We start from the raw sequence: 11,724 nt of genomic DNA, 5'->3' as shown, positions 1-11,724 counted from the left end.
GGGGGGGGGGGGGGTGATGACGTATGACCTCGCGTCGGCGTGTGCAAACAACAAATTAAACGAAGGTTCCAATGCAAATTAATTATTTGACGTGTGAGCTGTGTGAACGTCAAACAGGCCCAAAAGGCAGTTCAAAGAAACACGGCAGCAACACGACTGTCGAAATGGACCTCAAGAGGCGTGAATCAGCCTTCAAATATGCTTCCAGCACATTTCAGACATTGCTGAAAGCTGACTGGTTGGAGCAGTCCCACAATGAAGGTATGACAAGCTTTATTGGAGGATGTTGCGGACACAAAACCACTACAAATAATCAGCGGTAGCGGCTGTCACAGTGCTTCCTGGTGGCTTAACTGTTAGCAAGGCACGTGCGTGCGTCAGACTTGAAGGAAGCCTGACGCGGCCAGGTGAACACGCACACACCAACACAATGGGGCTCTCTGAAAGATCCGCAAGTGTATAGCAGGCGTTAGCGGAACCGACGTCAGGTGTTCCAGCAAAGAGCAGAGGGAAGCAGGGTGGCCACGGTTTCTTTGGAGAAGGTGTATGCGCTCGGGTGATTGGCCGGAGCGGAGGCAGGGGGAGCGGAGGGGGGCGTGTTGCGACAGGGACAACCCGGTGGCTGTCATTCGCTGGCGCTGTTGATGGCCTCTTCTGCCGAGTTGGGGTTGAGGTACTCAAAAGCCTTTTGGCTTTGTGACACAAACTGCTTGAGCGGCGTGAGGATGAGCTCAGCGGCGGAGGGGCGGCGGGCGGCAGCATCGGAAGACACGGAGGAACCATCTGCCTCCGGCTCCTGCTTCAGGCTGGAGCGCCGGCCGGAGGTGGCAGGGGGGTCGGGGCCCGGGCTACGGGCGGCCCTGGAATAGAGACTCTTGCGCCGGCGAGGACGGCCGTCCATGGCTTTCAGGAACAGGCTGTTGGCCGAGCTGCGACGGGACGAGTTGTCCGCACGCAAGTCCTCCTGGTTCAGGAAGTCTTCCACCTCCTTGTCGGACGGCCGCTGGAGCTGATGCATCACACACATGGAAACACGGCCTCGCTTATCAAGAGGAAACCAGCAACACGCTACCCCTGGGAACATGCCTCCAGCGTGACAACAAAATCAGAACAGATATTCTGAAAACATGCAGCCGTGTGTCTCAAATGTGACGATCCAACTCATCTGAACGTGTGCTTCTCAACTCGATACTGCTCGATGCCCCTTTGAACATGCGCCGGCATCAGCTCCGATTGGCCAGGACAAAGCGCACTCACCAAGTCATACAGTGGCGTGGCGTTGATGATAAGTTGCAGGAGGATCTTGGAGAGCTCCTGAAGGTCTCCCAGGAGACGGCGCACCTGAAGCGGGAGCTCTCGGACTTGCCGCACTGGGCGCAGCTCCGCCAGCGTGACAGCCTGCTCCCGAACGTGACCCAGGCTCATTTCCCGCAGGCTCTCAACCTGGTACACCAGCGCCACCAGCAAGTTCCGCAGGTTCCACAGCAGCTCCCCCAACAGGTCCAGGATAGCCGCCAGCCCCATCTGCAGTGAACGAAATGGTGCGATTCCCGTCCATGTCAGAGCGTGTTCACGGGTAAAATTCAAGTCACGAGTTGCGATCAAAGGCCAGCGTTGTCCTCAGCTCGCCACATACGGCTCGGACGGTGTCCCCCAGGGCTCCGGTGGCGTCCTCCAGCTGTTCTCGGACCTTGACCATGCGGTGGTAAAGCTGCAGGCTGATGCTGAGAAGGAGGCTGCGCACGCGGGTCCACGGGCTGGGCTCGTCGCTGTCATCTTCGTCCTCGTACTCCTGAACCCGTATCTCCCACTCACGACCTCAAGACGGCACACGTCACGAAGCGCCGTTACGACCTGCACTTGCCACAAAAGTGGGAGCTTGCTACTCACGCAACGTGGGCGGCAGTGGCATGTAGTAGGCAGCGGCATTCTCCAGGCGGCTGAGCACGTCATCCAAACCTGATGAGGCAGCGCGTCCCACCTGCGAGTCCTGTAGCTGCCTCACCGCTGCCCGGGCGGTGTGAGACAGGCGCTCCATCTGCTCCAGCCCGTCCAGCATCCACAGCTGCATGTCGTCCAGCGTTAGGAAGAAGGCGTCCTTCAGGTGACCCACCACCTGGATGGGGACGTGCCACATTACCACGGCGACATAATCTCATGACAAAGCAGACCGTAATAGGTCAACAGCTGTTATGCGACGGCATCGATAATGCTTCCTATGTCATTTAGCCAAATCGTTTTTCATGTCGTCGATGACTAAACGACATGGCCGCTGGACAAATGTGCGCCTCGTGTGGCCAAACTCCCAAGGGGACGGCTGCCTGAGTCTCTGTTAGACTCCAATTTCAACAATCACTTGCACAGCCTGAGGGCTGAGCTCTTTTTGGAACAGCCCTACAGGGTGCTGGCTGCCACTGTCGTTCAGCCCCAATCCAAGCGGCAGCATGCCCATCCCTTTCGGATGATTCTCTAAGCCCCAATCACAACGGAGGCACTTCCTCAAGCACAAGAAGAGGAAACAAGATGGCAACCTCGTCGGTGGAGCGATTCAGGACGGGAAATTTCCTCTCCAGCTGGTCCAGACCCACAAGAGCAAAGCTGTTGGCCGCCTCGACTGTGGAGCAGAGAGAGACACACATGACATAGCACATAGCCACAGTGGCCAAGTATCGGCGGCATGGTTAGCGGCGGCGTACGCACTCTGAGGCCAGAGGGTCTGCACCAGGGGCGTGGCGCTGCTCAAGGCCGCCACAGAGGCATTCCGGACACCCGCCTCCGCCGCGTTGCCCACCAATCCCAGCAGTGGGTAGCGACCTTTGACCTCCGAGTATGCAGAGGTCACCGAGCTCAGCGCCGAGCGAACCAGAGGAAGGTACGAGAGCCTCAGCACCGCACTCATCTAGACACGAGATCCGAGATTTGAGTGACACATTTGATACATGGCACGTGACGTGGCACGTGACACGTAGTAAGCCCACCTCACCTCGTGATTGTGACGATCAGACATGTCGTCTCTTTCCCCAAATCTGAAGGCACAAGGACAGAAAGGAAGTCAGTGCGTTTGATTTGGCCAAGACACTCAAGTCCAGCGCTCCCGATTTTTGCAGAAGCGTCCAGGCTGTGAGCGGGAGGCCCCGAGTTCTGCGGTGGCGGCAGCATGAGGCAGTCAGCTGCTCTCACACACAACTCTCCAATGTTCCGCCGCCAATCCAGCATGGAAATCGCCTTCTTTGGCAAAGGGACATACGCTCGGCTGTGCACAAACGGGCTTTTCAAGCTCTCTGACAACTTCCAAAGGCTTTTGTGTGAGATGGAGGGAGCTCAATGTGCCCGATGGCGGATGACGCCACCCAAGCTGTCTTAATGGTGGCGTCGCCTCCTTAGTGGGCTTTTAGCTAAACTACCTTGGACTACAGAAGAAGGGAACACCATCCACTCTAATTTGTCTGTCCACAAGCAGCTCGCCAATCTGCTCTCGACTGCTGCACGGAAGCCAATCGGGCTTCAACCATCAGGCTTCTCGAAATAAATGCATCATTCAATCAAACAAAGTTCAAACGACCGCCCGACAATATTTGGGAAATTTAAAAGTATTTGTTTCCGGTGAGTTGGAGCTGAGCCTTGCTAACTTTGGGCTAGACGCTAGAGGCTGGGTAGACCCTGGACCGATTTCGCAAGGAGGCGGTCGAGCAGAAGAGGAAAAGTCCTGTAGCCTCGCTGCTCACAAGGCAAAAAAGCCACGTACTTACCCCATGAGCAAGGCACAGCTGCTGAAGATGAAGAGCAGAGGCGGCTGAGCCAGCACTTGTGAGAGCGTCGGTGGGCGGGATGGCAGGTTTTTAGGAAGAGGCGTGTGATGTGACGGCCTCACGGGCAGGCCGGATGAATGACCACCTTTCTTGACTTTTGCAACTCCACATCAAGTTCAGCCCTGTCCAGCCCAGAAATCTAAAGTCAACCAGACAAATTTGTCAAGTCACTCTGGTGGCATGAAACAAACTGGACAGAATGAGGATAGCAGACGTCTTGAAATATTCGAGACTGTGTACATGGCAAGTCCCCAGAAAAATATGTCCCTGAGGGAAATTAAAAAGAAGTCAGAGCATTTGGTTGCACAAGTGCACACACCCTCTAGAGCAGGGGGTGTGGCTATGTTCACAATCAGGCCATCACATTCAAACAGCGCACCCGTTTGTAAAGCCAAATCAAGTCCATGTTGCAGTCGGCTCTTCCTGACTTCTTTTGACTCTTTGGCGTTTACACCGACAGTCATTTTTAAGGCTTCATCACAAAAATTGGACGCAAGCCAGAGACTTAAAGAAACCTCAGCAACTATTTGTGCTGTGGCTCGAGGTTCTTGTCACATGTCGTGACTGGGACTAGCAGCGGCCATGCAGAAATCCCCGCAACGCCGAGCCGCAAATACCCCCTGGCCTTTTGGACCTGTTCACTGGTCCTAGAGGACTTCATCTTGTCCGGACGGGCGGAAAACGCTTGGTGGCAAATCTTTCGCTACTCTTGTGCTGACCGGTCCCGTTGCCCACGTTTGTGGGCTTTTGCATTGCACGGAACTTATTTTGTTTTGTTTCCCGTCATATCCATTTCAGCCTTTTGTGCATCATGAGCTCATCAATTTGCTGGCAATTGGTTCCCTGCGCTCACTCGACCTTTGTCACTCTCTTTTCAAGGAGCCTCGAGTTTGCGTAGTGGCTCTGGAGGGAACACAAAGAAGTGGAAAAAGGGGATGTGGTGCTCCATTGTGCTGGATCGCCGTAAGCCAACTTGGCGGAGGCTCATGTGAGTGCGGTTTCATAACGCGTTTGGCTACGCCAATCATGAGCGAGCCAGCACTTCACTTGCAGCCTCTCGAAGTCTTTCATTTCGTATTCTTTTTGTGCATTGACATAGGTGATTTCGTTTTTTGTTCCTAACAGTGCCACAAAGCAAATTGCCCCCAACGGGACAATTAAGATCTTCTGAACCAAATTGATTGTATTTGTTTTCTTTTTGGTTGGACTGTCTTCATTATTGCAAATTAGCATCCGAAGGGCATCGGCTCCAAATCTACATTTTCTTTTTTTTAGCTTGCCGAAGCAAGAAAACGCAAAGGGGGGGGGATTCTTAGTAGCAATAAAGGCCCTACAAAAGAGAGCAGCTTTCATCAGGAAGAAGGACCGGACCCACTCAAGCCCAGTCCGTCTTGAAAGTGTGTGTACACTAGAGGTGGGCCGTCAGGGCATGCAAGGCCTTCTCTGCTGGCCTACAAATATCTGACTCACAGACTGATGTTAATTACCGTAATTTTCGGACTATAAGTCGCACCAGCCATAAAATGCACAATAAAGTGAAAAAAACATATATAAGTCGCATCGGAGTATAAGTCGCACTTTTGGAGCAAATTTATTTGTCAAAATCCAACACCAAAAACAGACATGAACCAGCAACAACAGGCTAAACGATACGGTATGCTAACGTGACATATACACAAACGAGGAGCTGAGAACGGGCCTGACGTAACATTCAGAGTTATTCAAGTAAGTATTACATAAATAACACGTTTATAAAACCATCTGTGTCACTCCAATTCATTAAATCCATCGATCGTGCTTTATGTAAACAATGCCGCGTATGAGCCGCATATGCTGACGTCGGACCCGTTGTAAGTTGCATTTCTAATTATTCCACAGACCCATATAACGATATATAAAGTATATTTCAAATCGTATTACAACAATATTATCAAACCATCTGTGTCGCTCCAAATCATTAAATATGTCGATCAAATTCCTCGTTCTTTATATCAACAACGCCGTGCGTGCGCTGCAGAGATCTAGTATATAACTATATTGTAGCGTTAAAGTACCAGGAAAGACGTGGGTTTGGTAAACGGCTCTTTATTTAACAAAACAAGAGTTCAACGAGCCAACAACTACTGAACTTCCAGCCACGGAGGTGGAAGAGTGCTCCATAAATAGGACCGGGCGTGCATAAAAGCCATGTCTGAGCCCCATCCACGGTCCCTGGACAGCCACCCGGCCGAGCGCCGGCCCCCGACTTCCATCCACGAAGGTGAAAGAGAGCTCCCGTCGAGAAGGACCGGGCGTGCCCAAAAGCCATAATAGTTTTTCAAACCTTCTGTGTCACTCCAAATCATTAAATCCTTCAAACTCTTCGTTCTCCGTATCACAAACAAAGCCGCTAATGATGCCAGTAGTACGTGGGGCCCTTCGTCATCCCGTGATCGAATCCTTTGGCCTATATGTAAACAACCGCCGCGCGGCACGGGTGACGTCACTTGCAGTTCAAATGACAGTAATCACTTGCTACATCGCGGTTCGTTTATCGCGGATTTTTGAATTTTGAAAATTTGTGAAAGAAATCACATATAAGAGCACCCCCCCACCCAAACTATGACAAAAACTGCGACTTATAGTCCAAAAATTACGGTATATTTTGTCTATGAATACATAAATAATTCTAAATGGTCTATCTACTTCCTTTCATTGCTAGCCAGGGGACTAGCACTGGTTGCACTGCTTCCAGACGTGTATTTTCAAATTTAAGCATTTAACCAATCACATTTCAGCCACTAATTGTTGCCAGGGTCAAAGAAATCTGCCTGGAGGCCTTCACAATCAGTTCTGCGGGCCGTGTAGCATAAAATAAATGTCGATCAGATTTTGAGTTGGCAACGCCAAGGCCCTCTAGCAGGTGTACAGAAACGTCAGCATATTCACACACTTTGATTGTCAGTCAGAGAGTGTATTAACCAGAGCTAACAAACTGCACCTGTACCTCTGTACAAGCAAATATATTGTGTTTAATAGCTGTTTTGTCAACCCACAATGGCTGAAGGAGAAGAAATGGATTTGGTTGCAGATTTACTGTCAAAGCCATTTCCAAGATGGACGTTTCAAGAAAAGCTGGACAACTCCAAAGCTAGCAAGCCTGTCACAACCGGGAAAAGGATTTGTCCGCCACTTTTAGTCCACTAACTACAAGCAGTATTTGAATTAAAATTTATGCCAGAAATATGACAGGGCAGGGTCGACTTTCAGCATTAGCTTCGATGGCAATAGAAAAGGACTCAAAGGACCTGAAACGCATGGATAATTTGCACAACAGGCTAATTGAAATCTTCTCAAGGAAAGAAAGGAGGATGGATTTTATATACAAATAATCAGGATTTTTGGTGAGTAAAATGTTGCTATATTCCAAAATAATATTGCAATTTTATCAGGTTATTTTTTATGCTTTTTGTATGTGTCACAGCGGTACCTGCAGTAGAGGTTTTGTAGCCATAAAATAGTTATTGAATGTTGGATGGATTCAGACGGAGCACTACTGAAGGCCCAGGTGTGAAATGCACGGCCCGCCACATGAACCTAGATGCGGTGTGTGTTATTACTAAGTCAAATATGACGTGGGTTTTCTCCAGCTGGCCGGTTTGGGAAAAAAAACTGTTGAATTGGATGCACATGCTAACATAGTGTTAAACTGATATAAGGTTTCATTTTCATGCAGGCAAGAAACATCGTGTGCTTTCTTTCTTTCAACTTTGTGCAGCCTTGCCTTCCACAGAAGGCCAATTTTCAGCAGCAATATCTGTCAAAGCACGCTGTTCGACCTCATTTAGTCGTCATTGTTGGTTTTCTGGACTCCTCAATTCCCCGAAGTCTCAATTGAACTCCCACGCTTGCTAATGAAATGGAACGCGTGGAGTGGCTGGAGGCTGATCAGCTGGGAGCGCATTTCCTCCATGCTGAGCGTGAAATGTGCGTGACAGCAGTCAGACAAGCTTTCCCTTTTTCACTTGACAAGTTGAAAACGTCACGACAAGGTCAGGGAGATAAGTCGTCGACAAGCCCAGGCGTGGCCGATGAAAGCCCGAAGCCACCTCTCGTTGGCCTTGTCCTCACGACTTCCAGCGGCAACTGACAGGGATGGCTCAAAATAAACAACTAACAGTCACTTCAACAAGCAACACAAAAATATTTGCATTTTATTTCCCGTGGACATATTGAACAAAAATCAGTAGTTTTTAAAACAGAAGCCTCCACCAAATAGCCGCCATTTCACTTCATGGGGTTTAAAAATAAAAATATGAGCATAGGGGGGACAAAACTTCTTCAGTGTTATTTTTTCTTTCATCTTCGTCACGATTGGGAAACTTCACTTGAGAAAAACAAAGGAAAGGAGTATTTTAAAAACAAAGTTGCTCTGCCATGTGCAGTACTTCCAAGACAATCTTGGTTTCCTCTGGTCAAGGAGCTTGTCCCTCAAACATCCCATGTTGACAAAAGCCCCAATTTTGCCAAGTAGATACTTTTTAGCATGCGCTGCCGTCAACGGCAGCGTCATGCAAGTGGACCATTATGGATGTCGAAGAACAAGAATTGGGTTGGCGAGAAGGGCGGCCGCCTGGAAGCACTTTGCAGCAATGGGGGAACAACGGACTGACGCTTTCAGGCTGCCTGTGGTTAATGGTGTCAGGAAGCAGGGAAGGAGCGCACCATTGTAGCGGCAGTCTTAGGTTCTCATTCCCACCTGAAAAGGCTTTTCAAAAAGGAGGGCTGAGACATTTTGTGGAATAGCCACCGATAGGAGTCCAACAAAAGCAGCGGCTAATTGTGGCGATGGCCGGATTTCTTCAGAAGAGGACCCCACCCTAATCACGGACTCACTCCCTGCTCCCGAATCATCACGGGAGGATTGAGAGACGGGGCATAAAATGATTATTCAAATAACTTCAAGCGATGGGCCTGTGGCGACAGCTCACAGAATCATCCGAAACACGCATCCTGCACGAAGAAAGTGAAGGAGACCGTCGGCCAGCAGGAGGAAGGAAAGAGCAGGAATGTGACCGATGGGGCAGGGCTTAGTCCTTCCCATCTTATCCCGGCAGGTGGGGCATCGGCTGGTGTCACACCTGATGGAAGCGGTCGCCGGGCACCCTCCTGGCCGTGCTTCGCAACCGCTCAGCTCGCTTGATGGCCTCCGACGCGACGCACACTGATGACGTCAGTGCCACCAAGAACAGCAGGTCTGGCAAACGGGATGGTCTTTATTTTCAACGTCATTGAGTTAGCATAGCTCAACTAATAAACGTTATAGCGTCATAAATTTGGCCGACTAAAAATGTAATTGGCGGGTTTGCAAATTGTTATTGCATCACTCCAAGTGTGGCCGCCGCTGCCACTGTGCTCTGCTTTCTTGCCGCCTGACACTTGAGAAGATTTAAGCACTTGCTTTGGTCCACTCACCAAAGACGCCGAGGCTCTCGGTCTGGAAAACGCGCTGCAGCGGTGGGAAGTAGATGACCAGGAGCTGGCCCATGATTGATGCCAGCACCGCCAGGCAGAACGTGCGGTTGCTGCACAGGCCCATTTCGTGGACCAAGCGTGTCTGTGCGCACGCATGTTAGGATACAGGAATGCGTCCGGGAGGAGCAAAGGCCACCAAGCCAACTGACCTGTGAGCGCGAGCTGAGCGCATTGAACATGTCAAAGAAGACAAAGCAGGTGAAGGTCATGGTGGTGTCTCGGGGGGTGATCTCGTTGTCCTGGAGCTGGAAGACACGAGAGACGAGAGGAGCGGCCATAAGGAGCAGCTGTGAGCGGCCAGTCGGCTGGCTCGAGGGCGCCCACCTCTCTCCAGAAGACAAAGAGCGTCCCGCAAACGATGATGAAGGCCGACACCAGAACTTTGACGATGAGGCCACGCGTGATGATGCTGTCGGAGACGTTGCGAGGCGGCTTCAGGATCACCGCGCGGTCCACTGGCTCCACGCCTAGACTGAGTACACAAACGCACATGCCATCGCTTAGCTTGGAGGGCTAAGGCTCGGAGTGAGGCCGTCATGATTCCAGCCAGGCCACGCCAGGACAGGCCAGAAATTAAGTTGCAAGCTCAATTGCTCAATATTGAAGATTTTTCTTTTTAACTTTTTAACAGGCCAGGGCAATACAGGCTAGGCTAGAAATTTTCCCACAAAGTTGTGCTAAGACTGTGTGAGGAGCCCTTACCTTTGCGCAGGCGGCCCGTCCATGATGATGTTGATCCACAGGATCTGCATGGCGTTGAGCGGGTTGGGGAAATTCAGCAGCGTGGCCAAAGAGATGAGGGTCAGCGCCGCGATGCTCCTGCAGGGGGCGGCGGTGGGGTGATGCAAACAGGCGGCCGCAAATGGACGCCTTGTCTCGCCAAACTGCCTATACGCGTTCGCTGTGGCGCCTTGGCTACTCTAAGGCAACACAGCTTTCCTTCTATAATAATGCTATCTTTGTAGCCTTCAACTCTCATTTCACGTTTGAGCAAAAGTCACTTTGGAGTCCAGCACAAGTGGTTCCAAAGCAACTGACGCCTCGGTGGCATCGACGCCTAGCAAGGCGGAACTTTGCAACAATAATCCCACTGCCGTTTCATCAGCTCAAAAGTAGCATGTGTCACATCGAGGTGGCCTTCTCAGAATTTTAACCATATGAACATTGACGCAATCAGACGGATTTGACTTCTACTTGGGGTTGACTCTCAGGAGATGACGGTCTGGCAAGCGAGCGACTCACGTGCTGAGTTGGAACCGCACAAAGTTTTGGATGTTGTTGTAGATGCTCTTTCCCTCCTCGATGGCCGACCTGCAAGCGACACAACAGGAGACGAGACGCGAGTGAGGACGGCGTGGGCCTGTCATGTTCCCCGCCACACGTGAAGACGACGTGGGCCAGTCATGCTCCCCGCCGCGCGTCAGGACAACGTGGGCCAGTTGTGTTCCCCGCCACGCGTGAGGATGAGGCGAGCTGATCATAAACCTCGCCGTGGGCCGCTCACATGATGGTGTTGAAGTCGTCGTCCACCAGGATCATGTCGGCGGCCTCCTTGCAGACGTCAGTTCCGGTGAGGCCCATGGCCACGCCGATGTCGGCCGCCTTCAGCGCCACCGCGTCGTTGACACCGTCGCCCGTCATGGCCACCACGGCGCCGATGTTTTGCAGAGACTACAAGAGATGCAAGAGTCAGCCATGGCCCGAGTGCATTTGGATCTGCGTGAGTGCCATGTGTTGGGCTACGTGCCCGGCCATTTCAAATTTGTAAGTGTGTGCTGACCTTCACAATCTTGAGCTTGTGCCTGGGGCTGGCTCGATAGAAGACAGAGACCTGTATGCACACACGCACGTCAGGTGATGGAGACAAGTGCCGAGGGATGTGCGTCTTACCCGACGGACGATTTGCGAGAGCTGCTGCAGGTCCAGACGATCCACTTCCTCACCGGACAAGCACTGGCCTCCTTTGGACCACAGGCCCAGACGGCTTGCTGCACACGCGCACGCACACGCGCGCGCACACACACACACACACACACACACACACACACACACACACACACACACACACACACACACACACACACACACACACACACACACACACACACACACACACACACACACACACACACACACACACACACACACACACACACACACACACACACACACACACACACACACACACACACACACACACACACACACACACACACACACACACACACACACACACACACACACACACACACACACACACACACACACACACACACACACACACACACACACACACACACACACGCGCACGTGTGTCAAGATTATCTGCAAATATTAAACGCTCCTTATGATAACATCATCTCCTTAGAACATCATCATCAACTAGAATATTAATTATTTT

General features: G+C 51.3%; 2 protein-coding genes across 5 annotated transcripts in view; both read right to left on the bottom strand.

The window, feature by feature from the left end:
- Positions 1 to 269: 269 nt before the first annotated feature.
- plin6 (perilipin 6) lies at positions 270 to 3,886 on the bottom strand. The gene is made up of 8 exons (XM_085917522.1): positions 3,750 to 3,886; positions 2,984 to 3,026; positions 2,701 to 2,899; positions 2,532 to 2,614; positions 1,891 to 2,116; positions 1,637 to 1,818; positions 1,258 to 1,524; positions 270 to 1,009 (listed from the first exon to the last, which is right to left on the bottom strand). The coding sequence occupies exons 1-8, from the start codon at positions 3,752 to 3,754 to the stop codon at positions 626 to 628; spliced, it is 1,389 nt and encodes a 462-aa protein (XP_085773648.1). The 5' UTR covers positions 3,755 to 3,886; the 3' UTR covers positions 270 to 625.
- The window catches only part of atp2c1 (ATPase secretory pathway Ca2+ transporting 1), a 23,758-nt gene continuing 15,783 nt past the window's right edge, over positions 3,750 to 11,724 (bottom strand). For 2 of the 4 annotated variants that reach the window (XM_085917509.1, XM_085917508.1), the window contains 10 exons: positions 11,214 to 11,311; positions 11,104 to 11,154; positions 10,828 to 10,994; positions 10,566 to 10,634; positions 10,026 to 10,142; positions 9,648 to 9,795; positions 9,473 to 9,568; positions 9,264 to 9,405; positions 8,930 to 9,045; positions 3,750 to 3,948 (listed from right to left, as the gene is read on the bottom strand). In XM_085917509.1, the coding sequence (XP_085773635.1) occupies positions 3,868 to 3,948; positions 8,930 to 9,045; positions 9,264 to 9,405; positions 9,473 to 9,568; positions 9,648 to 9,795; positions 10,026 to 10,142; positions 10,566 to 10,634; positions 10,828 to 10,994; positions 11,104 to 11,154; positions 11,214 to 11,311 (1,085 nt within the window). In that variant the 3' untranslated portion in view covers positions 3,750 to 3,867. Of the gene's footprint in view, positions 3,949 to 7,968; positions 9,046 to 9,263; positions 9,406 to 9,472; positions 9,569 to 9,647; positions 9,796 to 10,025; positions 10,143 to 10,565; positions 10,635 to 10,827; positions 10,995 to 11,103; positions 11,155 to 11,213; positions 11,312 to 11,724 lie in introns of those variants that run through there. The other 2 variants (XM_085917510.1, XM_085917511.1) reach the window with 2 other exon arrangements.

Source organism: Syngnathus leptorhynchus, chromosome 8 (genome assembly GCF_054491065.1).
Source record: "Syngnathus leptorhynchus isolate UIUO chromosome 8, UIUO_Slep, whole genome shotgun sequence".
Taxonomy (NCBI): Eukaryota; Metazoa; Chordata; class Actinopteri; order Syngnathiformes; family Syngnathidae; genus Syngnathus; species Syngnathus leptorhynchus.
The sequence above is the reverse complement of the archived record's forward strand: the minus strand, read 5'-3'. Positions and strand labels throughout refer to the sequence as shown.

Bases quoted from the DNA above. Each gene is read 5' to 3' on its own strand.
- plin6 (XM_085917522.1), bottom strand. The intron at 2,900-2,983 runs GTGAGGTGGGCT...TCTCGTGTCTAG, and splicing joins CTGATCGTCACAATCACGAG to ATGAGTGCGGTGCTGAGGCT. The intron at 1,819-1,890 runs GTGAGTAGCAAG...TGCCGTCTTGAG, and splicing joins GCCACTGCCGCCCACGTTGC to GTCGTGAGTGGGAGATACGG.